This window comes from Cibotium barometz, chromosome 59 (assembly GCF_041138505.1).
Source record: "Cibotium barometz isolate CiBa-2024 chromosome 59, ASM4113850v1, whole genome shotgun sequence".
Taxonomy (NCBI): domain Eukaryota; kingdom Viridiplantae; phylum Streptophyta; class Polypodiopsida; order Cyatheales; family Cibotiaceae; genus Cibotium; species Cibotium barometz.
In genome coordinates, this window is record NC_141104.1 from 5,957,257 (window position 1) to 5,982,570 (window position 25,314).

Sequence of the window (25,314 nt, forward strand, 5' to 3'; positions counted from 1 at the left end):
AAAAGACACACCTTTACAGTCATTTCACATGTGGTCCACAATTGATTATTACACTTGTTAACATCGAGGCTTCTATAACAATAGAGGAACTAGCACTTTGATGTTCGCTGCTGGGAGCACCAAGGACTACTGTCGTGGTATGACGAGACACTCCTACAAAGCGTACATTTTGTAAGTGCATGCACAACACAAATACTTTACATTATCATTACCAATGAGTAAAATCATACCTAGCAAATTTATTTGGATTGGAGTTAGGTCACCCAGGCTAGGTGGATTAATTGGTCGCAATGGTGCATTTGGTGTTGCACCTCTTGCCAAGCTTATCTGAATCCATAACTTAATCTATGTTAGTATGCAAACAATGTAACAAATAATACCAATGAACCATAAGTAAAATAGTGCCCTGTTTGTGTTGCTACATGACCAACTTCTTCAAATTTTAGGGTTGCCCCGATCTTGCGAGTACTATCATCCAGGATTGCTTTCATCATATTCTGATGGAGAGGTATCACAACCGTCCTCTTCATATAGTGACTTTCCTTTTCCATTTCCCTTCGTTGCATCCTTTTTTGGCACTTTTGCCTCTTCATCATCATCATCCTCTTCATCTTTATCATCCCCTTCATCTTTCATAAGACCTTTACCGTTGCCTTGAACATGTGATTTGTCACGTAGACTTCTAGGCTTCACAATAGAATTCACCATTCGAAAAGATATAAGAAACAATATTTCAATTAAAGTAAAACACCTAATTGTATAGTTCATACCATGGTTGATTGCTTTGCTTTACAAGCCCGAGTATATATCTCCTTCTCGCTCTTAGGAAATTTGCCACTTAGAAAGTCAAGAAATAATGGGCATCTCTTGTATATCTATGCATTCCAAAGGTCTCGAACTTGTTGCTGTGTATACATAGTGCTTTCATGTTTTGGATTGTGCCATTCTTTTAAGATTACAGGCACATCTGCAATAGATCTCTTCGCATGGCACTTATAAATCTATCTACAATCCGTTCAGTTTACAAATATAAGAGTACAACCAAGTAGTAAGTACACTTTGTAGAATGTTACGCACTTGAACATAGCACACTTGGGAGCCTTGATGACGACAGGAGGGTTCAAAGCTACCACACCTTGTTTCTTTAGAGATCCCACCATTCTCTTAAGATTGGCAAGGTCATCCAGGAATGTATCTAGAAAATTTACCTTGTACTTTTTTTATATTCTACAAGGATAGCTACACCCTATGCTCCAATCTCATGCCATATAACTTCTCTTCGAAGCCAATCCCTGAATAAACTTGCATTTGCTACATTGTCATTAAAATTGTTATTCAAACAAAATAGAGTAATTTGTAAATATCAAGAAGATAAGAAAAGTAATTATTACATATTTTTAGGGATTTGTGAATCCTTCAACCTCTACAAATTGTCATCAATCAAAATATCCAAAATCTGTGCTTTGTGGTCATTTGGCGCAACGAGCTAGCTGCCAAGCTGCATAACCTATCCTCTGTCAAACAATCTGGTTTCTCGTCCCAATTAACTTGCACTAGTCGTCTACAACACAACACCATAATTAAACCACAACATTAAAACCATAAAATGCTCTTGCCTACGAAATAGATAGAGGAAATAGTGTAGGATTTCTTACTCAAAGAAATCTTCCCCTTGTGCAGGGTTTGCAATTACCGCTAGCCACCTTATAGCATCTCTCCACTTTCTTTCATCTTTATAAAATGTCGTTGTCCATTTCTCTTCAAACTCGTGTGTGTAGGCAAACTATCTACTAGGGGGTCAATATCTTAAGTGGTTGCGAGGTACTCATCCTATTATTCATAAATTACAACATTAGTGGATGATATACAAATGTTTATCATATATTGCAAGTGTCTAAAGATTGAAGGTTTACCTAGAATACTATTTGGGAAAGTTATGAAAGTTCGCAGTTATACCAGGATGGGCGGTCCTTTTTTTCTGTGTCAAGGCATGCTTCTCCATCCATGCCTTGTTGATCTCTCTAGTGTGCTTCATAATTGTTTCTTTGTGTGCTAGCCCAAGCACCCTAATGAGGCACACTTTTTCCACAAGGGAAGAAGAAACATAGCCCCCTTCATTCATCCTATGGCAATAAAATTTAAGATTATGATGAAAGATTGAAACATAAGACATCAAATATTCATAATTAAAAGAGTATTCAAACATATATTCTCTTACCTATTTAAGCAAGCAATCACTATGAGAACCTCCCCCTCACTATCCTCATTGAATTCAATAAGGATAGCATCAACACAAGGGTGTCTTGATTCGACATTCTTGAATGCTACAGTTAGATAGTGCAAATCTAATTAGTCCCAAAACGTTTTTATAAAGCAAAAGATTACATTCAAAAAAGAAGGCAATTTAAGTAGACTCATATTTATTAATCCCCTCCATCCATGCCACAACTCCATGATTGCCGTCTTACACATACAATATCTTGTTGCTCATGAATTCCCACTCTGTGCCTTTGATCATATTCTTAAACTCCTCATTTTTCAATCGCCAAATGTTATCCCATGTAATAACATTATCTTGAGTCACTTCTCTAATAGGATTATAGGATGAGGAGATGGAGCAAATGAACCTACATCTATCGGTAACATAGCCATTCGTATAAAATTCCCTTGCCAGCTTCTTATACCTAAACTGCACTCTTCGTATAGAGGGGTTAGGCACAAGTCTACACAAGGGAATAGGTAGCAAAGGAGTGGATTTCACCACCTCTGTAATGTACACACATACGTTATGCTTGGTAATCCAAAAGATACCTTATGTAAGATTTGATAAAAAGTGGTTAACAATTACCTTCACTCTATATTAAGACTATCTTGTAGGAGTTCTAATTGCAAGCGAGTTGTAGGAGTCACCATGAAACCCTCTTCATTCTCGCCTTCTTTTTCAATTCCCTCATCCACCTCTCCTACTTTCTTAGTTTCTTTAATGGTTTTTAAAGAAGCACCTTTCTTCGCAAACTTAGTAACTCGACTTAGATTTCTTCGAGGAGGACTCCAATCATCATCTTCCTCTTGCACTTTCTTCCTCTTCTTGGTACTTGTCACTTCTTGGCTTTGCTTGCTTGCCTGCTGGTGGCAGGTGTTCTCTTTACACGTGTTGCACGTTTTGGTTGTGAGATTTTCTTTGATGTGTTTATAACAATCTAAACACATCTACAAGATAGACTACTCTTTTAAAAATCACTAAAAAAAAGCATAATTGGAAAGATAGAAAGAGATAAAATAAGACTTACACAATCTCTGGTTGGCCACATAATGATGTATCCTTTGGTTTAATTTAACTTGTTAATATCACCATCTTCAAGGGGAAAAGGAAGAGAAATTTCTCCCACCTCAACATCTTTTATCGACATGCCAACATGACCAAGCGGCAAAGCAATTCCATGGGCAGTATCCATGGTGGGGTCTACATGCAAGACATTCCTAGTACCTTCCTTGGTATCACTGGATACTTGGAGAGGGTGTTTTGCTTTAAGGGGGGAAGACGAGAGAGGGGACTGTCGCATTGCTTTAGGGGAGGCGAGGGAGGGCTGCCACGTTGCAAGGGGGGGCGTATTGTTTAGGGGGGAAGAGGGGGCTGCCGCGTTGCTTTAGGGGGGGAGGGTTGCCGCGTTGCAGAGGGGAGGCATTTTGTTTAGGGGGGGAGAGGGGACTACCATGTTGCTTTAGGGGGGGAGGGCTGTCGCGTTGCTTTGGGAGGGGGGGAGGCGTTTTGTTTAGGAGAGGGGGAGACGCTTCAAGCATTTAATGGAGGGGGAGGCACGTGCGGCCCCCACTTAGTCACCCCCATCGCCCTATCGTTGCCCTTAGTGGGGGCTAACACCCCCTCACTAAGGGCCACAGTTGCCCTTAGTAGGGGGTGGGGGTCGCCCCCCCACTAAGGGCGACCATCTCCCTTAGTGAGCGGTGGCGACCCTTGCACTTTTAGCGGGGGGGTGGGGGTCACCAACTAGGGGCAACCCACCCACTTAAGGGCGATGGTCGCCCTTACGTGGGGGGAGGGGGGTCACCCTTAGTCCACCCCCCACTAAGGGCAACCATCGCCCTTAGTGGGAGGTGGGGGTAGCCAGCTAGGGACAACCCACCCACTTAGAGTCTTTTACGCTTTTATAATCCTTACATCAAGATTTTTTAACTAATAAAATGAAAAGAGCATGTTTTAACCAAGAAAATATTTTTTCTTTTTTTGTTAATATTCTAATTCTCAATTTTCAAACATGTGCATGAGCTGCTAACGAATGTTTTACCTTTTATTGAGCAAAAAAGACATAAAAACAAAAAATATATCCATACTTCTAAGTTATGGTATTTTGAAAATGCTTAATGTTTTTCATACTTACACAAACATGCTAAGCATGACATGTATAGTTGCAATTATGCATGTGGACGTGTGTTACATTGCTCCACATTGGGGTGATGCTACATTGTGTTAACACACTTGAGGACCTTTAAAGAATGAAGGAGTATGAAGGGATCGGCAAGCTTCTTTATCTCTCTATATCAAAAATAAGTGAAGACCTTATAAGTTTGTACGGTGTAAGCATAAGAACGTTTGGAAGGCTACTAACCTTCCCAACCTACATGAAAACTGTGGTAAAACCTAAAGGAGAGACCCTTATTATGATGATGATGACAATAACCATGATGATGAGAGACCCTTATTATGATGATGATGACAATAACCATGATGATGAGACATGCCCAGATGTTGCATTTTAAATATTTTCAAATTCTCCCATGCATTATTGGGAAATACAAGGATGTACTCTTTATTTGAAATCAAAATGGATGGAATCATAAAAAGAGATGACAAAAAGGTTATAGCTTAAATTGGGATCAAAGCAGAGATATAAAGGTTATGCAATCATTATATGAGAGTTAGTTATGCAATAATCATTATATAGGAGTTAGTTATGGAATCACAAGTGCTTTTTTGGGAGAGATGATTAACAATGTTGTGGTCCAAAAAGGCTTCTCCAAGCCATATTTTTTTGGCTTCATAGCTAATGAGGCTAGAGCCAACTAGAGGACAGTTAGGACAATCTATAATAATGGACCAAAGAATATATTGGAAGATCGTGAGTGTTCATGTCTTTTTCACTAGGAATAAAGCTTGAATATCCATATAGTACAATATGTAGTTAGGAATTTTCAAGAAAAGCACAAGCGACTATGTTGTCATGGTGTTGTGCATTGAGTGAGGAAGAGGTACTTTTAAAATACAGACACATTAGATCGTGGTGGATGAACGGTAAAGTTACTGATGCAAACTTACCAACCATGCATTATTGGCTTAATTGGTGGCATACTAGATATCTCCATTGGAGGAAACATCTTGTAGAGGTAAGTATTGTTTTCTTGGTTCCTCGAAAAGAATAACGTATATTTTGAATCTAAATCGTCAACTTAACTATCTGGTTATAGAATGTGGTTAGAGCTTGCAATTAACTTAATTTCTTGTTGTAGGATGTCGACGATGCTTGTGTGCCACACGTGCCGACCACCATTCTAGCAGAAACGAAACATGCAAGTTGGTTAGCAGGAGAGGGTTTTAGGGGAACCATCTCTTTATATGATGTAGCTATTTTAGACCTCACTAATGCCCTCTTGCAATCCACAAAGAAACATGCATTCATGTAAGGTAAATATCATGGAGCAGGCACTACAATAACAAAGCTGATCGAGAAGGCCAAAACATCAAAAGCTCCAAGTATGTCAAGCACTAGTAGCAGATTGGTGGGGGGAAGCATTGAGTGGCACACCAATACGTGTGCAACCAAACGTTTTTGGTGATAACATTACTGTTAGCTAGCATTAAAAATCCACAATTATAAATCTTGAGGAAGATAACTCATCACATCGTCACAGAAAACCAACCATGCAAGAAACAAGGTAGGAGATTAAGCTTTCCACCCACTATTCCTTTAACTCTATAGGTGGTCAAGACAATGCAGAGGGAGAGACAACTCAAGTAGAGGTGTAGAAAATTGTGCAAAGTGACATACACGATTCAATGTGGGCTATACGTCGAACATCTTTACATAGCAAGGTATGCCAAGGATGGTTAGGTGGCCAAGATGGCAACTGCAAAAAGAGCATCAAGAACTACGGGCAAGGTGTTCCAACTCCTTCTTTATATGGTATAAGAGAATGGTATGGGGGTATGGGGGTATGGGGGGTAAAGGCGTCATTTCATGTGGTTTTGTAACAATAGCGTAGATCATACTTAGATAGTATGTAACACCATCTGTCAATCACCTGCTAGACCCTCGGTTGTTTGGCTAGTGGGACAAGATACAAACCTGACTGTGGATGAGATCTGAGAATTGGAGGTTGGTGGGTTTGTGTTGCAAAAGGGACAATGTCAGGAAGCAAATAATGTAGGCCAACGGTCAACAAGGTACAGAAGTGGCATATCAGATATGGTAGCCAAGAGAATAGATTCTACAATTTCAAGTACAGCTACGGTCTTTGAGCATTTGGTCATTAAGGTTGGGTAGATGGAAGTGTTTGTAATTGCGATTGAGGAATTACTAGTACACGATGAAAAATACCGTGTAACTATGGAAAAGAATCCATCATGCACATATCCCGATTTTCAAATCAGGGTAGGTGGTGTTGGACGACCATATTGTGCATGCAAGCATCTTTACTTTATATATTTGGGTTAGATGTGAACATGCACCAAACAGGAGATGGGGATTTGAAGAAGGACGACCATATTGTGCATGCAAGCATCTTTACTTTTTATATTTGGGTTAGATGTGAACATGCACCAAACAGGAGATGGGGATTTGAGGAAGGCTTGGGTTTGTTTTGATCACATCAGGCGTGTGCAAGGATGGACAACAATGGCTGCACATGTATATGATCCAAGGTAGAGTTTGGTCTTGTAAAGTTCTTGAAAAAATTTGATCTTGTTTTTAGTACTTTTCTAATTATCATGTGATGGCATGCAGCCTACAAGAGCTCATGACAATTGCAACTTGTGAAATGAAAGAGGAGGACACAGTGGCACAAACATGCTAAGCATGACATGTATAGTTGCAATTATGCATGTGGACGTGTGTTACATTGCTCCACATTGGGGTGATGCTACATTGTGTTAACACACTTGAGGACCTTCGAAGAATGAAGGAGTATGATGGGATCGGCAAGCTTCTTTATCTCTCTATATCAAAAATAAGTGAAGACCTTATAAGTTTGTACGTTGTAAGCATAAGAACGTTTGGAAGGCTACTAACCTTCCCAACCTACATGAAAACTGTGGTAAAACCTAAAGGAGAGACCCTTATTATGATGATGATGACAATAACCATGATGATGAGAGACCCTTATTATGATGATGATGACAATAACCATGATGATGAGACATGCCCAGATGTTGCATTTTAAATATTTTCAAATTCTCCCATGCATTATTGGGAAATACAAGGATGTACTCTTTATTTGAAATCAAAATGGATGGAATCATAAAAAGAGATGACAAAAAGGTTATAGCTTAAATTGGGATCAAAGCAGAGATATAAAGGTTATGCAATCATTATATGAGAGTTAGTTATGCAATAATCATTATATAGGAGTTAGTTATGGAATCACAAGTGCTTTTTTGGGAGAGATGATTAACAATGTTGTGGTCCAAAAAGGCTTCTCCAAGCCATATTTTTTTGGCTTCATAGCTAATGAGGCTAGAGCCAACTAGAGGACAGTTAGGACAATCTATAATAATGGACCAAAGAATATATTGGAAGATCGTGAGTGTTCATGTCTTTTTCACTAGGAATAAAGCTGGAATATCCATACAGTACAATATGTAGTTAGGAATTTTCAAGAAAAGCACAAGCGACTATGTTGTCATGGTGTTGTGCATTGAGTGAGGAAGAGGTACTTTTAAAATACAGACACATTAGATCGTGGTGGATGAACGGTAAAGTTACTGATGCAAACTTACCAACCATGCATTATTGGCTTAATTGGTGGCATACTAGATATCTCCATTGGAGGAAACATCTTGTAGAGGTAAGTATTGTTTTCTTGGTTCCTCGAAAAGAATAACGTATATTTTGAATCTAAATCGTCAACTTAACTATCTGGTTATAGAATGTGGTTAGAGCTTGCAATTAACTTAATTTCTTGTTGTAGGATGTCGACGATGCTTGTGTGCCACACATGGCGACCACCAATCTAGCAGAAACGAAACATGCAAGTTGGTTAGCGCAGGAGAGGGTTTTAGGGGCACCATCTCTTTATACGATGTAGCTATTTTAGACCTCACTAATGGCCTCTTGCAATCCACAAAGAAACATGCATTCATGTAAGGTAAATATCATGGAGCAGGCCTTACAATAACAAAGCTGATCGAGAAGGCCAAAACATCAAAATCTCCAAGTATGTCAAGCACTAGTAGCAGATTGGTGGGGGGAAGCATTGAGTGGCACACCAATACATGTGCAACCAAACTTTTTTGGTGATAACATTACTGTTAGCTAGCGTTGAAAACCCACAATTATAAATCTTGAGGAAGATAACTCATCACATCGTCCAGAGTATGTCACAAAAAACCAACCATGCAAGAAACAAGGTAGGAGATTAAGCTTTCCACCCACTATTCCTTTAACTCTATAGGTGGTCAAGACAATGCAGAACTCAAGTAGAGGTGTAGAAAATTGTGCAAAGTGACATACACGATTCAATGTGGGCTATACATCGAACATCTCTACATAGCAAGGTAACTTGCCAAGGATGGTTAGGTGGCCAAGATGGCAAGTGCAAAAAGAGCATCAAGAACTACAGGCAAGGTGTTCCAACTCCTTCTTTATATGGTATAAGAGAATGGTATGGGGGGCAAAGGCATCATTTCATGTGGTTTTGTAACAACAGCGTAGATCATACCCTGAGAGTATGTAACACCATCTGTCAATCACATGGACCCTCGGTTGTTTGGCTAGTGGGACGAGATACAAACCTGACTGTGGATGAGATCTGAGAATTGGAGGTTGGTGGGTTTGTGTTGCAAAAGGGACAATGTCAGGAAGCAAATAATGTAGGCCAACGGTCAACAAGGTACAGAAGTGGCATATCAGATATGGCAGCCAAGAGAATAGATTCTATAATTTCAAGTACAGTTATGGTCTTTGAGCATTTGGTCATTAAGGTTGGGTAGATGGAAGTGTTTGTAATTGAGACTAAGGAATTACTAATACACGATGAAAAATACCGTGTGACTATGGAAAAGAATCCATCATGCACATATCCCGATTTTTAAATCAGGGTAGGTGGTGTTGGACGACCATATTGTGCATGCAAGCATCTTTACTTTATATATTTGGGTTAGATGTGAACCATAATATGTTTATACATCAACCCACTCTAAAAAAGGAAGACATAATAAGAATGTTCAACAACAGGAGAACAATGTGAAAAAGACCTAGTACTGTTGATGACATTGTATTATTGTAGTTTTGAAAAGATCCTTCATGTTGCAATAATAAAATGTTCGATGTCTCAATTCTCTAACAAGGACTATTTACTTTTCGTTTTTTTTAATGTTTTAGCAGGATAATTAATATTGTTATATGTCAATGGCTTGAATATGTTCATTCCATTAATTTACTTTTTTAAATAAAGTGAATATGTTCATTTCATTCATTAACTTTTTTAAATAAAGTGGATAGATATGCATCTACTTTTCTAAATTTAGGAAAAAACCATGCATGTACTTTTCTAAATTTAGGAAAAAGCCACGCATCTACTTTTTCAAATTTAGTGGATAACCATGCAAAGTAGCTTTTTGCTTTTTGCTTTGTGTATCTATAAATGTAACCCTTCCTCTTACTCTAATCCTCACTTCCAAATCTTGTTGCCTCCCTCTCCCTCTCATTGTATTTCTTTCCCTCACTATCATTCTCTTCCTTACAATCCTCACGACCATCAACTACCTTTGTTCATCTCTAATGGCTTCTTTTAATGGCCCTAGCTATACTATGAAGGAAACCCTAGAAAGGGTTTGCCAAGATTTATGTAACAAGACGGGTGGAAATACAACAAAACATTCAGAATCACGGTAGAGGCCCGCAATCTTTGGACAAAGATGTTAGTGGATGAGCCTATTGATTCTGGAGATTTGTTCGTGGGAAACATGAAGATTGGAAGCGCCATTGGCACTTGGTGAAGTTTCGGATATATTGCTGAAGAGATAGAGAAGCCCCTACGGGAGGAGTTAAAGAATAGAGTAGCCCAAAAAAGTGTATAGGTGTAGGATCCGTAGGTAGTTATAGTATGTTTTCAATTTTTAAACAATGTTAGATTGCAGTAGCCCATGTGATAACCTTTTTTTAAGAAAAAAGTGGACTCATCTATAGATCGCCTCGTCTTTTGTATTAATTGCCTTAGCAAATTTTGGGTTTGTTGTTGTTTTGATTAATTATGTCAAATTCTCGGTTTATTATATGTTTTGAATAGCAGCGTCATGTTTTTATCTCTCTATCTCTCTCTCTCACTCCCTCTTCCTCTCAAATAATTAGGCCATGATCTCAATCATAATTGAAAAATTATTGACCTTAATAAATTTACATTCTTCATTGCTTCTTACGTAAGGCATAGTAGATATCTTGTATGTATAAATCTTAAAATTATTCACCTTGTTAATTGTACTCACATGCAATGATATGCCGTCACATGCAAAGGCTTCAAATGAAATGAAATCATGTGCAAAGGGTATGAAGAACCACACAATGACATGAACATATAATAACATCCAGATGCAATAACATCCACATGTAATAACATCTGGATGAAGAGATTATGTATGGGGAGGGTAGGACAAGGAGAGAGAGAGAGAGAGAGAGAGAGAGAGAGAGAGGGAGGGAGGGAGGGTGGGAGAGCAAAAGGGAGGGAGAGAGAGGAGAGAGAGGGAGGGTGGGAGAAGGAGAGAGAGAAAGGGTGGGAGAGTGAAAGGGAGGGAGGGAGAGGAGAGAGAGGGAGGGAGGGAGGGTGAGAGAAGTAGAAAGAGGGAGGGAGGGAGAGGAGAGAGTGAAAGGGAGGGAGGATGAGAGAAGTAGAAAGAGGGAGGGTGGGAGTGTGAAAGGGAGGGAAGAGGCGTAGTTAATGAGGATGTAAGGGTGATGGGGAGGTGGTTAATGAGTTTCTTGCTACCCTAACTCCTTTCCGTAAGCTTTTTGTGGGTTCTTTGTCTGTAAGCCCCAAGAGAGCCCCCTTTGAAATTTTGTTAACAACATGTGGGAAGTTTGATGAACTAGCCGACCAACAAGAGTGGCTCTCTGCCTTCAACAAAGACTCCTCTTACTCGAGCGATGGAAAACTTGCATTGCTTTTGAGCTCGGGGAGTCTACGCAGGCCTGGAGGGGGCGAAAATAGCAGAGCCCAAGACAAGGTTTAGAGCCCCAACCTAGTCTTACACAGTAAGCTCGCTGCTACTATGCATTCTTGTAGATGTCCTTAGGGATTCTTAATGGTGGCTACAAGGGTGTAGTCGGCCCGGCGGTTCTCTACGGGCACTCACACAAGTCACGTAGGCTTCTTCGCTTATGGCTAGTGTGTGCTTGCTAATGTGTGGTGGTCAGAGCTCTTGTGAGCTCTCGACGTTCTTTCTTTTCATGGCTTGGCCAAGGTGTTCAAAAACCATCTTTCTGCTTGTGGTTAGAGCTCTTGTGTGCTTGCTAATTTTTGGTGGTTAGAGCTCTTGTGAGCTGTCCATGGTCTTTCTTTTCATGGCCATAGTGCCTTGGCCAAGGTGTTCAAAAACCATCTTTCTTCTTGCTTCCTTGCACCCCTTCAAAAGATTTTCGCATATCATAATAAAATGCAATGAAACACCACTTAACACAAAAATCTTGGCCACAAATTACCTTTCCAAATGTCAGTGTACCCAAGGCACTTGTTGAAGATAATTCCATCTTTGATGAAGACGCTTCCTTACAAACATGTCTTGGCAATGGAACCTTTGTTAAGCCACCAACAAGGTGCTCTCTAATGTGGGCATTTGCGGGTCAATGGAATACCCATAAAAGGCTCTCAAGAGCACCCAAGCCCTCAAGGAAGGAATGACGAATGAAAGCATGTGGTAATCTATGTGAAAAGATAATAAATAAAGCTAATTTAAGGAAATGAGACAGGAGGAAGAGGATAACAAGTGGGAATGAACCTAATATAAGAAAAATGAAAGCAACTCAACACATCACTCACATTACACTCACTCCAAACTCACCTCTCACTCACAAGCCTAAGATCAAGTAAATGACAAGCACATGGTAGATGACAAACCCACACACAAGCCTTTCACACATAGGGAGTGCTTAAGAGTGAGCAAGCCATGCCCAAGCACACCACATCCTAAGCTCAACTACTAAAAGAGAACAAGGAGGAGATAAACTCACCTCTCACTCACAAGCCTAAGATCAAGTAAATGACAAGCACATGGTAGATGACAAACCCACACACAAGCCTTTCACACATAGGGAGTGCTTAAGAGTGAGCAAGCCATGCCCAAGCACACCACATCCTAAGCTCAACTACTAAAAGAGAACAAGGAGGACTCATTAATCTAAGAAGGAACACAAGGATGTAATCAACAACGTGGGCTAGAGGGGAATTAGATCTCCCACACCCATGCTCTCTATAGATAGAAAAATGTAGGGTCATCCCATATGCACAAGTGCTACATAGCAAGCATAGGTGAGTCCACAAAAAGATATAATTGAGTTTTTGCAATGGATGAGTGGCTCAACACATAGCTCCATCCGTAGCCGATTCCCTTTTGGAAACTCTCAGTCTTCAAAGAGCAATGCGCACAATTGGACGGCTTATCGCCTCCTCGTAATAATGCATGTCTCACACGTTGTTGCCTCCTCGCCTTCCCCACTATTATGTGATGAGGTTGATGAAGTGAAACGATGGAGAATTCTCGCATAGTTTGAAGCGATGGTATAGCCTATTAACAGGCTTGAGGACAAAGATACATAGAGATAGTTGAGACTTGCAGAGTAAGGCCAGATTGGATAATAACTAATTAACGTTGCTACGAGATGTCAGCCTTGGTAGGGCAGCAGTTGCCACATATTAGTGTACTCAACCACTCTAATATGTACACAATACTATATTTTAAAAATGTTATTAAACTAGAAATAGAAGGGCAATTTTTACACTCAGTCCTCCTATTGAAATTTTGAAAATAGCTCATTTGTGATGGTTTGAGGAAAAGCTTCATATTTGAGGATTGTACAACAGGGTTTTGGAAAAAAGGGGTTCACTTTATCTTAGAACCTGCTCGATTTTTGAAAAATGCGTTTTTAAGGAAAAATGCCTCTCAAGTAGTAGTAATTTTAAATTGAATGAAGAAAATGCCTCTCTCGAGTAGCAGTAATTTCAAATTGAATGAAATTATGAAGAAACTGCTTATTCAAAATTAACTTTTCCTCTTAAACGAAAAACGTTTTCTGATCACTGCTGTACAGTAACAATTCCCTGTGTGGTTGAATAGCTTGGACCTGCTCGGTAATCTCTACCGAGGATGATAGCGAGACCAGCGATCTCGATTTTCGACTCCCATTGCCATCTGCAGGATCCTCGCATCGCGAACGCCCTGCCACACCTCCTCGACTCCGCTTCGCGAGCAGGTGTCAAGTGGTTCGCTGTTAATGGCACCAGCGAGGTATCAAAGCATTGTTCTTGTAAGAGTTGAATCTGACTGCATCAATGCTTGTTTATGACTGCTTTGTTCTTGTAAGAGTTGAATATGACTGCATCAATGCTTGTTTATGACAGTTCTCGTCTATGGAAATGTACATTTGAGAAGGTTGAAAACCATAGTTTAATATATAGCACATGTACATGTTCATTTGAGAAGGTTGAGAACCATAGTTTAGTATATAGCACATGTACATGTTCTTGTCATTTGAGAAGGGTGAAGACCTGTGTTAGCATACAGCACATGCACATGTTTTTGGTCCTTCCGGGACCTAGGGTTACCCCCTCATTTTGAGAGGTTAACTATGATGTTTTTTGATTCATCCTCATGGCTTTGAAATGTTTAGTTCCTAATGAAAGTACATGGCCTCCATGTGTGAGCAAAGTGTGTGGTGTATTGATGTCTAAGGTTCATTCTATATGATGTCGCATGTATCACATTAAGATTTGATTGTTATTAAGTACATTTTGTTGCATCATATATGATTATCATAAATTAAGATGCATTTGTCTAATTTATCAAATTCTAAACAGGGCTACAACCCAATAGATTTGGTCCTAGAATATTATATCATGATAAATCATTTTTGAAGTCCTATGGTTATTCTGACTAAAAAACACAATGCAGGCCTATTGCCATCTATGACATGTTATGGAAGTGTGTTGTCTTGTCTAATGTGGTGTATGCATGGCAAATATCTTTGTGACATGTAAGCTGGTCCTGATTTTGCTATTATATGGAGAAAGAGAGTGAAGGATGAATCTCCCTCTTGCATGTCCAATCCATGCACTTGTCTTCTTGAAAAATCTTGATTGCAACACTCTATTAGTGTTGCCACAAAATCATATGTGCATTATGTGATATAACGTAGGCATTATGTGCATTGAATTCATTGCATAATTGTCCTTTGTTTTTGTTTTGCAACTACAACAAAAGTGTATGTGAGGTTGGCCTCTCACACATCTACAATGTACCACAACTTTTTTCCTTTGAGCACCATTTGCATACAAAACTTCCACAAGTGAAGTTTGTGCCATCAACGTTCTCATCTGCCACATACATTAGCCCTCAGATGTATGTGCCATTGTATAGGGTAGTCTAGGAGATGTATAAACCATTATGTGTAGAGGAACAAATGTGGATTGGAGTAGTGCACTGTTGGCTGGAAACAAGTCAACTTAATTGGTTTCCTCAACTTGTCTTGATTTATGTACTACTAGACCCACAAACCAATTCAACAAACATGGTCATTCACATGGCCCTACGAGAGGTAGCTCTAGGCATCCTTGACCCGGCTAGACTAACACACACAGATTAAGCATGCACATGAAAATGTTGCATTCAAAAAGCCATGGTTCACACAAACATGTATGCAATGGAAGACTCATGCTACGTTGGAGTTTGGACAATCTCCCATTCTCAAGAACTCAAATCTTCATTACCTCTGGATCTAGGTATTGACATAGGGGTCCCTAGACCAAGCAAATGGGGCTAGAAATGAAGGAATGTCAGCAGTTAGTTCCCTCCCCATGTGGACCCTTCTAGTTGTCCAGGATATCATGAATCCTTGGTATGAGGAACCGATTCTTGATGGTGATCTTATTGAGCACCTTGTAGTCCACACACCATTTGAGAGATCCATTGTTCATCTACACTAGAAGAACAAGTGAGCAATATGGTGAAGAGCTTGGATGTATGAGTCCCTTTTCCAGGAACTGATTGACTTGCATCATTATTTCTTCTTCGCAAAGACCTTGAAAAATTAAAGATTATTAATTAGGGTACAAAAAAGTACTTGAAAATTAGCTTCACAACTTAGCGTTAGTGAAGTCAAGACTATCGAGCCATTCTTGGACCCACCAATATGTATGCGGAATTCAAACTGGGATCCCAATCAGCAAAAGCCTCCTGACACCACTTGATAATCCCACGGTCATCGATTGGCGAAGGCATGGAGCACCCATCAACCTTGTGCCAGACACTATCATCCCTCTAGGGATCCTAGATAATGCGCTCTTGTTTATCTTCTAGCCTTACTGTTGATGGCAGGTAAAATCCTAGCCATCTCGGTGGCTTCACTTGCACAAAGTCATCATCCCCGACTGACTCCACGTCGTTACTACTAAACGACTTCACGGAATTATTGCCCACTGACTCTATATATCTTTGATGCACGCTAAATGTGCATGTGAACTTGGAGAAAAGCAGTGACAAAAAGGAGATGGATATGGGCTAGAAAGAAGCAAAAGGTTAAAGAAAGGATTTTAGTGTGGATGAGAACGGTGCGACAAGAAAAAAGTTATCGTGAAGGAGAGGGTACAAATCCGCCTCCTATGTGAGAGAGAAGCACCTGTTTGCCCCCATAAATATGAGGCCAAGATGCTTTATAAGAGAACTAGGGGAACAAAAGTAGGGAAAAAGCTGTCCCTCTTTTAGTGTTAGCAAAAAAGCAAAGCTTTTATCATAAAACTCTCAAAGTAGTTGTCTCTTTAAAAAAAAAGCAAACTTGTCCCACTTCATCTAAAAAAAGCTTGCTTGCTCTTTTCTTAGCCATGCATTTGCTTCTCTATAGCACGCGAGAGCTGCCTGTTGGACATGTCATCTCCAGCCCATTTTACTCCATTTTATGCCACTTTTTATCCAAATATTTATTTGATGTAATTAGGGATTTTTCTCATATTTTGCAGCTATTTTATAGCTTAGTTTTTAGGCATTTTATCATTTGTCCAAACTAGTGGCTTTTTACTATAGCCGACTGGCTCTACAGATATGTATATGAGCATGGACATTGTTCATTCATAATTCAATTAATACATTTTAGATCTTCTCTGTCTACTTTCTCTTGTTTGATCCCTACTTGCTTCCGCTTCATATTCACATATTCTCACATGGTATTAGACATCTTGTGCTTCCACAGATCAGCAAGAAGAGTTTTCAGCTTGTGTTTTTTTTTCTCTTCTGCACCCTTGGTGGCTGCGTTTTGAAGATCTACTTCATGCACGAATCAGCGTTTTTTTGGCACTGATTTGGGGCTGTTTTTTGCCTCCAAGGATAGCACTTCTTTGCTGCTTTTTTTCTCCTTCAACAATACCTTGCTGAGTTATCCTCTATATTAGCCCTTTTTTTGCGTTTTTTTTTTCCAGCCCTCTCTCCTTGCAGCTTAGTATTTTGTCCCTAGCCCGGACTAGTGGTAGCACTGTGCACTTGCTCCATTAGCCTCTCCCTCCCTTACTTCATCGCGCATCGGGTCGGCTTCCGTCTTCACCCGTTGTGACATGCGAGGGATTGATCGTAGTAAAATAACCTTAGGCTTAACTAAACTGCACTTAATAACACTTAAGAGATAGACAATGGTGTCAATGCAATGCAATGCAGCTATATTAATGAAATGTTTACAAATGAGATGTACTAGAGATCTATGATAAACAAATGATGACTTTTACTGTTGCCTGAATGATGATGATGATATGTTGAATGCTTTGTGGATGAAGAACTGCCCTTGTCACGTGCATCCTGCACTTGGATGCCACGTGGACATATTTGAATAAGAAGGTGTAGGAGCTGGAGTGGAAAACTGGTCCCATGTGAGCCCAGTCCGGGACGAGTCAGCTAGGTTCTACTCCATGCGCCCGAGGTCAGGTGTGCATTGTCTTGCACATGCGTTCGAGGTCAGGTGTGCATTGTCTTGCACATGCGTTCGAGGTCAGGTGTTGTCATGTGCACGCGAGGGGCAGGCAGATTGGCGAGCTAGGTGTTGTGGGTGTGATATGTTGTGGGCGGACATCTGCTTTTTGGTCCGCTATTGATAGCGTGTGCTTTTTGGGCGTTCCTTCCCTATTTATTGGGGGGAGCGGTACCAGTTGGGCACACACCGATGGATGGAGCACAGGAGTGCAGAGCGCGTCGAGGAGCACCATTGCGCAAGAGGCCGTTGTCCTCGGGGGACAACCACGGGTGGTAGAGGACACCGGATGAGGACGATGGCAGGGCACTCAAGAGAGCATGACGCTCTAGCTCGTGGCTCGGTGGGGACAGCCAAGATTGTGAGCCTCGCTCACGGCTGTCATGGTTGGGTGGCGAGTATGCCTACACCCCCTTCATGGTTTATGGTTTGTTTTTGTAGGTTTGCCTTACGGGGAGATCTTGGAGGCTTGACATTGGTATCACAGCCAACCCTAACGCAAGAAGCTGAAAGGTATGCGTGGGTATGCATCACATCTGACAAGAGACCCAGGTATGCTTCTCATCATTCTCTTCCTATGAATTGTTGCTTTTGCTATATTAAGTTGTTGCTCTATGTTGCATGAGATTGTGGTTGGCGTAGGGAAAAAGCATGTCTAGTTGTGTGAGAGAGGGGAGAAGAGATCGCAGTGGTTTATGTGTGGAGTGAGCCCTCTTTTGAAGAGTCTCATGCTTGACCATGCTGGCTATCCTAAGGGGTAAGTGGCTGTACAGAGGTCGCACCAGGTACAACAGCCGTACAAGGTTCCTTTCATGTCCAAGGTACTCATAAGACTTTCGGAGGTCTGTTTGGGAAGTTAGACTTCCGAGGTGACAAAGTACAGATTGATGATCTTTTCTAGAAGATCGGTTCTTCTCTTGTTCGAGAAGAGACTACTGTTGTGTTCCACTTGGTTCAGGCTTTAGTAGTAGGTTCTGGGTTTTCCCAGTTTTGTGGTTTTTTCCACACCAGATTTATTGAGGACATCAAGATGAAAGCATGGTAGTCAAATGGAAGATACTTTTGGTTTTGGGATAACTCTTTAGGACAGTGGTTGCTTACCTCTGGTACTGGTAGCATTGTCAGCTTCGAGTTGCCCAAATGATCCATTTGCTCCGGATTAGGCTTTTGTGACTAGGAATTGACGCTCTTGTCATCTTACTTGAGCAGGTCGATCTCTTAGTCGGATTGTCCTTGAGACTATTGGTTTTGACCAATAGAGGGTGTTTCTCTAGTATTGCGAGTGTGACAACTTCTCCTTGATTTCTTTTTCTTGAGCTCAAGAGTGAGCTCTTTTGAGGAAGGGGAGTATGTCATGTGCACGCTAGGGACAGGCAAATTGGTGAGCTATAGTGTGATATGTTGTCCCATGTCACTCTATAGTCACAGGGAACGGCCATTCTCAATCTTTTCCATCCATGTTCCCCGTTCCCATTTCGCGTCCCATGTGACTATGCCTGATGTGCCTTCGAGTAGAAGATGATGTCCTTGTCTCTGAAGCTGTCCTCAAAGGCCCCCACATCCAGTCTCAATGCTCCGCTGCAGTTCCATACTGTAAGTCTCAGATTGGTCCCATAGGTCTCGCATCGTCAAGTGGTGCGTCTCTCTAGTATCACCACTCTATCTCCTCTGTAAAATGCTAGCTTCCCTTTTTCTCTGGCTGCCCTAATCTCCGGCATGCACTCCCTCATATGTGCTAGCTGTGCTAAGGTGAGGTCATCTCCTAAAAAGATGCCCGTTTTCTTAAGGGCGGAGCGCTTGGCCAAGAAATCCTTCTTGCCCTCCAAGGTGGGAAAGCGTAAAATGAGAGCTCTCTCCTTCGAGCTCTCCTCCATTCTTGTCTTTCTTGCCCACTCTCCAAGCCCCCGTGTGTGTAGGCCTCGAAATGCCCATGTGTGTGTATAAATCTTTGGCTTCCTCCTCTACATTGTCACCGTCCTTAAGACCCGTGATCCGCACATGAAGTTCCCTTGTCTTTCTTCTTTGTTCCTCCTCAATGATTAGGCTGATAATCTTCGAGGTGGATGTGCTTTCGGCCTCCTTGTTCTTACCTCTCTTGACCACTTCTATCCATTTCTCCGCTTCATCTACTTGCTTTTGCGTCTTCGTGAGCACCTCCACCCACGAGGAGGTTTCCTGGGCCTTCTTTTCTTCTCCCTCTTGAAGTGTTCTCACTTGGGCCTTGATGGTGTTTAGCTCCTCCATCATGACGGGCTGAATTTCACCTTCCTCGAGCTTATGTTGAGCGTGTGCTTCTTCTATCTCCTTTTTGAGATTTGCGATCTCTGCATCTTGGGCTGCTATCCGCGCTTCAAGCTTCTTGACTTTTGTCAAGAAGGCTCCGGCTGACCATATTAATTGCATTGTCTGTCTCTTTCTTGTGTTGTTGAATGTCTACCTTGATTAGGTCTTCAATGTCGATCCTCTCCATCTTGTCTTGGGCTGAAAAAGGCTGGTTTCGGGTTAAAAATTAAAAATTAAAAATAGGAAGAGCTCCGTGTGTGTTTGCAGCGCTTCCCACAGAGAGAGTCCAGAGGGGGCTGTCGCGAAGAGAGAGAAAGATAGGCAGCAGGCGGGAGAGGGAAGCGCAGCAGGCAGGCGGGAGAGGGAAGCGCAGGGAGGTGGGAGAGGGGCAGTAGGCAGGAGAGGGAAGCAGGCGGGAGCGGGAGCGGGGGCAGGGGCAGGGGCAGGAGCAGGGGCAGGAGCAGGAGCAGGCGGGAGAGGGAGGCGACACAGGTTCGAAGAGAGAGGGCAGCAGGCGGGAGAGGGAGGCGACACAGGTTTGAAGAGAGAGAGGGCACCAAGCGGGAGAGGGAGGCAACAAAGGTTCGAAGAGAGAGACGGCAGCAGGCGAGAGAGGGGGCAGCAGTAGGCGGGGCAGCAGGTGGGAGAGGCGACACAGGTTCGAAGAGAGAGAGAAAGAAAGAAAGAAAGAAAGATATATTAACGTCTACGAGAGGCCAAAGTCGGTCTATGAGACGAAAAATAATACAACTGTGTTCTTCCGGTCATCGGAAGAAAAGAAACAAAAGAAAAAGTGTGCATGTGTCTGGATACATCTGTGAATCATCATGGATCGGTGGAGCCCATATACAAACAATATAAGGGGGGTGGGGATGTGGATGGAGTGCTAAGGCAAGATGCATCTCTATATGCTGAAGGGGTAGTACAAGCATGCTATGCAGATCTATGTCTAACTCCATCCAGTGCCATAAGAGGGATATAAGATATCATACATCGCTGATGCTGAGGCTGTGGATGGCATGAACATGTACCTTGAGTCTGAATGAAAGCGAGCTAGCCTCTCCTGTGTCTCCGTCTGGTGTCTCATTCGGATAGCTGCTATCTCTCGGTGACGGAGTCGGGGTGCTCTATGTCCAGTCTGTCTAGGTCTCCTCCTGGCTCTCAATTCCTCTGCTCTCTGTGCGGTCACCCCACGTGGTACATCAGCTAGCACTGGCATAGCTCTCTGGAAGAAATCTGTGAGCTGGGACTGTCTCCCACCCCTAGTGGGAGCGGGTGTCTGGAGGAGTCTCTCTCGAGAACTATGAAGCTCTAGTAGTAGTCTGCCAAGCTGTCGCTGGTCCGAGGCCTCCATCAACTGATGTAGTGAAGAGTGCTCCTCAAACAATCCTGCATATCTATCTCTGACCCCTTGGTGGGCTCTACATCTACATACAAAGTGATCCTCAGTCTCCACCTCCTCGCGGCACAATCTGCATATCCGCTCAGCTCTAGGAACCCGTGCCGCTCTCCCAGCCTCTATCTCTAGCTGATGTGATGAGACTCGTAGCTGTCCAATAGCAACGCGAGAGCTGTGTGGCATGTATACATCCATGTACCGCGGTCGATGTATAAACCCATCCTCTGAGATGCTCATAAAGTGGTCTCTGTAGTACAGCATCTTCGGTGGTAGTGGGCTCTCTGGTGCTGTCCATGTCTCCTGTATGTAGTGCTGCCATATGTCCTGTCTCATCACTCTGTTCCTCTCATTGAGAGAGAGGTAACCCCGTGGAGCAGACTGATCATACTGAAAAGGTGGCAACCGCTCAAATTGTCTATACCATGATGTGAGAACCACTGTAGCATCTGTGCATACCAAGATCCAGTGTGTCCAGCCTCGGCCAGCTGTCTGGATGCCTCAGGCGGGATAATCTCTCCATGGGCATCTCCCTCATCCTGTTTATAAAGGAGATCGTCTGGAACAATGCCTCCACTGCCATAGGTGGTGCAGCAAACTCAGCTCGAACAATGTCGTGCGGGACGGATGGTTTGCTGCGTATCATCCTCGAGAGCATCAAGATCTGTGGTCTCTCCAGCCGTACCCATGTGGAGGCTGCAAGCCCTGGTGCCCAAACCGCTACTGCATACATCAAGGCTGGTGTCACTAATGTATCAAAGAGCCACCCCTTCGTGCGGGGTTCCTGAAAATGTGCCTGATAACACTGACGCTCAAGGCCAGCAAGAGCTGCATACCCCCGGGTCACTCTGTCTCGGACTGCCTGAGCCATGGAGAAGCGTCCAGCTGAGCTAGTAAATGTGATGCCAAGGTAAACATAAGAGCTCACCACCTCGACTTGCCCTCCTGCTAATGTGAGAGTAGTGTGGCTCCTGACTGCGGGTGAAGTGTGGAAGATCATAACCTTGGTTTTCCCAAGGTTCACTGTGAGCCCCTGCTGTGCGCAGAAGTCATCAAGAGCCACAAGGTGTCTTTGAAGCCCAACCTGCGTGTCGGATACCAAGATGATGTCATCAGCATAAAGCATAACATGGACAGTAATACCTGATAGCTCAACCCCAGAGCCTCCTCCCTGTGTGATGTAGTCGACCCTCATCAATATAGAGCCCAAAGAGCGTGAGGGAGAGCGGGCACCCCTGTGCTTCACACCAATGGTGCTAGCAACTGTGTCGGACAAGCCTCCTGGGCATCGGACTCTCCCAAAGACCTGCTCATATAGCCTGTATATGCCCCACATCATGTCTGAAGGTATGCCTAGTGTCTGTAGTCGCTGAAAGAGGCGCTTTTGGGCACAGTATCAAATGCCTTGCGGAAATCCACAAAGCAACAATAGAGCCGTTGCCTCCGTGCCTTGGCCTGATCAATCAGGCACCTCAATGTAAAAATGTGGTCGATGGTCGAGAAGGCTCGACGGAAGCCTGCCTGGCCTGCTGCTCTCAATCCCCCAACCTTTGCATGAGTGCTCAGCTCTGCCTCCAAAACTGCCCCGTAAAGTTTGGCCAATATATGGCCAATCATGATGGTCCTGTAGTTCCCGGGGTCTAGTACATCTCCCGCTTTATGGATCGGCACAATAGTGTGCATCGTCCACTCAGCCGGAAACCCCTCTGACAGAGCTCTGTTGAAGAGATGAGCAAGAAATGGTGCCAATGTATCAATAGCATAGATGAGATGCTCTCCCTGTAATCCTATATGATCTGTCGCCCGTCCATGTTGGAGTCGGCATATGGCCCTCCTAACCATAGGTGGGGTGAAGAAGGTGGAGACTGTGGGGCATGGCTCTGTGGGCTGTGGTATAGGGGGCTGTGTAGGCACATCATAAAGTCTCTCTGCATATGTCTGCCAGGTCTGAGGATCGGCAATAGGTGTGGGAGGACGGGGCTCTCTGAGTCTCCTCCAAGCAGCAGCAGCATCTCTGCTCATGAGCATGTGATATGTGTCCCAGTACTGAGCCTCCTCATAAGCTCGCCGCTTATGGCGGGTGAGAGTATGCATCCTCCTGCCTGCTTGCCTTTGGGTGATCTCCTCGCGAGCCCTCTGCACTCGGAGACTGCGGTAAAGGTTTCTGCACTCATCATCATACCATCGGTTTTGGGGCATGCTCCCAAATGTAGGTGGCCGTCCTGTCTGTATGTGGTATGGGAAACTCCTCGCGGCTGCGGAGTGAAGTACATGTGAGAGCTGGGAGGTGAGCATGGCCATGGGTGCCGATGGATCTAAGGCAAATAGCTGATCATGAACATGATAGTCGTACACCTCGGCTAGGTCCTGAGTGAAGTGAAAAATAGTGCGTGGTGGCTGTATGATGGGTGGGTGGGTCTCCAATAAGCTCCTGAAAGTGAGGGATAGGTATGTATGATCCGCCCCAATGGGGCATGGTGGTATGGTGAAGTGAGACACCATATCTACTGCCTCCCGGGATCCCATCACATAATCCACTGTACTACTGCCGCCTCCCACTGGAAAGCAAGTCAACCCACCTGAATTTGGCCATTGAGTCATCCCATTATAAATAACGAGATGGTGTCGGGCCCCAAGCTCCAGCAGATGTTGCCCATATCTAGTGCTGTCAGCTCCTCCATCAGCGGAGATCCGAGTGGTCCCTGTATCCTCTGTAGCTAGCCTGCATACTCACAGGTGTGTCACATTCTCCCCTACTTGCATCGCACTTGTCCTGAGTTGCATGGCCTCTTGATAAGCTCTTGACAACGGGCAAGGCTCATCCGTGAACTAATCCTCATCAAACTAGACTGCAAGCATGAAGCAATCCACTTTTATCTTATACACATGAGGTAGAGTTGAAGAGAGAGAGAGCAATGATGACTTCAAGGCCCCCTTACGCAAGTAGGAGTATTTTCTTTTATTACTTTGGAGAACTTCTGTTACAACGCAGAGAACTTACTGAGTATGACTGAAGGAGACTGCCAAATGCAAGGACGTTGTAAGTGTCAACTCGTATTGAGCTTGACATCTCAACACCATTGGGTCAATTCTAAAGCTCATTGTGCATAGAAGAATGACTAACCTACATAGCTCGTACCTGACGACATGTCCCAAAGTGGGGCTCACAATAGGGTCACGGCGTACGAAAAATGTTCCTAAAAGGTACTATTTTTTGAATACCACTGATGATGAGCCAGTGTGTCACACTGCACCTCAATGCATGAGTGCATGTGACATTCCCTCCTCCTTAGCTTGGCGGTCGTTGCATGGCCGCCAAGTAATCCGCCAATAACTGGGGTGCTCCTGAAAGAAATCCTGGTCAAGCCAAAAGGCTTCGTGAGTGTCTCGCTCTCTGAACTTTGTGTAGAACTGTTTGATTCTTCAAAAAGAACCATGTTTCCGCTTATGGAGGAAAATCTACTCAAGCTCGATGATTTCTGATTCGTCAACCACTTCAGCCGGTTGCTCATTCGGAACCTCTTGTAAGGATGGTCCTATCAGAATGCACAGTGGAAATGAAGACAACTGCTGTAGAGAGAAAAACGCAGATGAGAGAGAGAGAGAGAGAGAGAGAGAGAGAGAGAGAGAGAGAGAGAGAGAGAGAGAGAGAAGCTGTGTAAGAGGCAAGGAAATATTATGGGTCAAACATGGATAGCTTGGAATCACATTACGACGCCCAAAAGAATGGGTGGGGCTGCTTTACTGGATGTCCGCTTGCATATGGTGGCGAGTAGGTGGGCGCTTTTTCAGGATATGTGTTTGTAGGAGCAGCCTTGGGTATTCATGGCTCGTGACTTGATTGAGTTGGAGGGATTGTCACATGGACGGACACGTGTGCAGGCTTCATGGTGGGACATTGTGAATGCGGCTCATCCTGTCCGTATTCGCTCATCTCACATTTTATCGCATATTCTCCTTTCTTGGCATGAAGTTCTACTATTGGCTCGGTGGGTTCACCTGGGGAGCTCGGTGTTTCAAGGCCTTTGAGGGGAGACTGGAGCCACCAGCAGAGACTGTCCGGGGGATTTGGCAGGAGTTGATCCACACCCTGCGAGGATAGTATGACCGCATCCGGATGAGGCGATCTTGTGGCGCTAGGCCTTTCACACCACTTGGCGCAGCGGCCCCTTCTATACCCTACACGCGGGT

At 43.2% G+C, this 25,314-nt stretch overlaps 1 protein-coding gene and 1 pseudogene across 2 annotated transcripts in view; one reads left to right on the forward strand and one right to left on the reverse strand.

The window, feature by feature from the left end:
* The first annotated feature begins 13,431 nt into the window (after positions 1–13,431).
* Positions 13,432–25,314, forward strand: part of LOC147605417 (TatD related DNase) — a 34,917-nt gene continuing 23,034 nt past the window's right edge. The window contains exon 1 of one of the 2 annotated variants that reach the window (XM_086793331.1): positions 13,432–13,726. In XM_086793331.1, coding sequence (XP_086649457.1) covers positions 13,586–13,726 — 141 coding nt within the window. In that variant the 5' untranslated portion in view covers positions 13,432–13,585. The remainder of the gene's footprint in view (positions 13,727–25,314) is intronic. The other variant, XM_086793332.1, reaches the window with a different exon arrangement.
* Positions 19,073–19,847, reverse strand: LOC147605418 (uncharacterized; annotated as a pseudogene).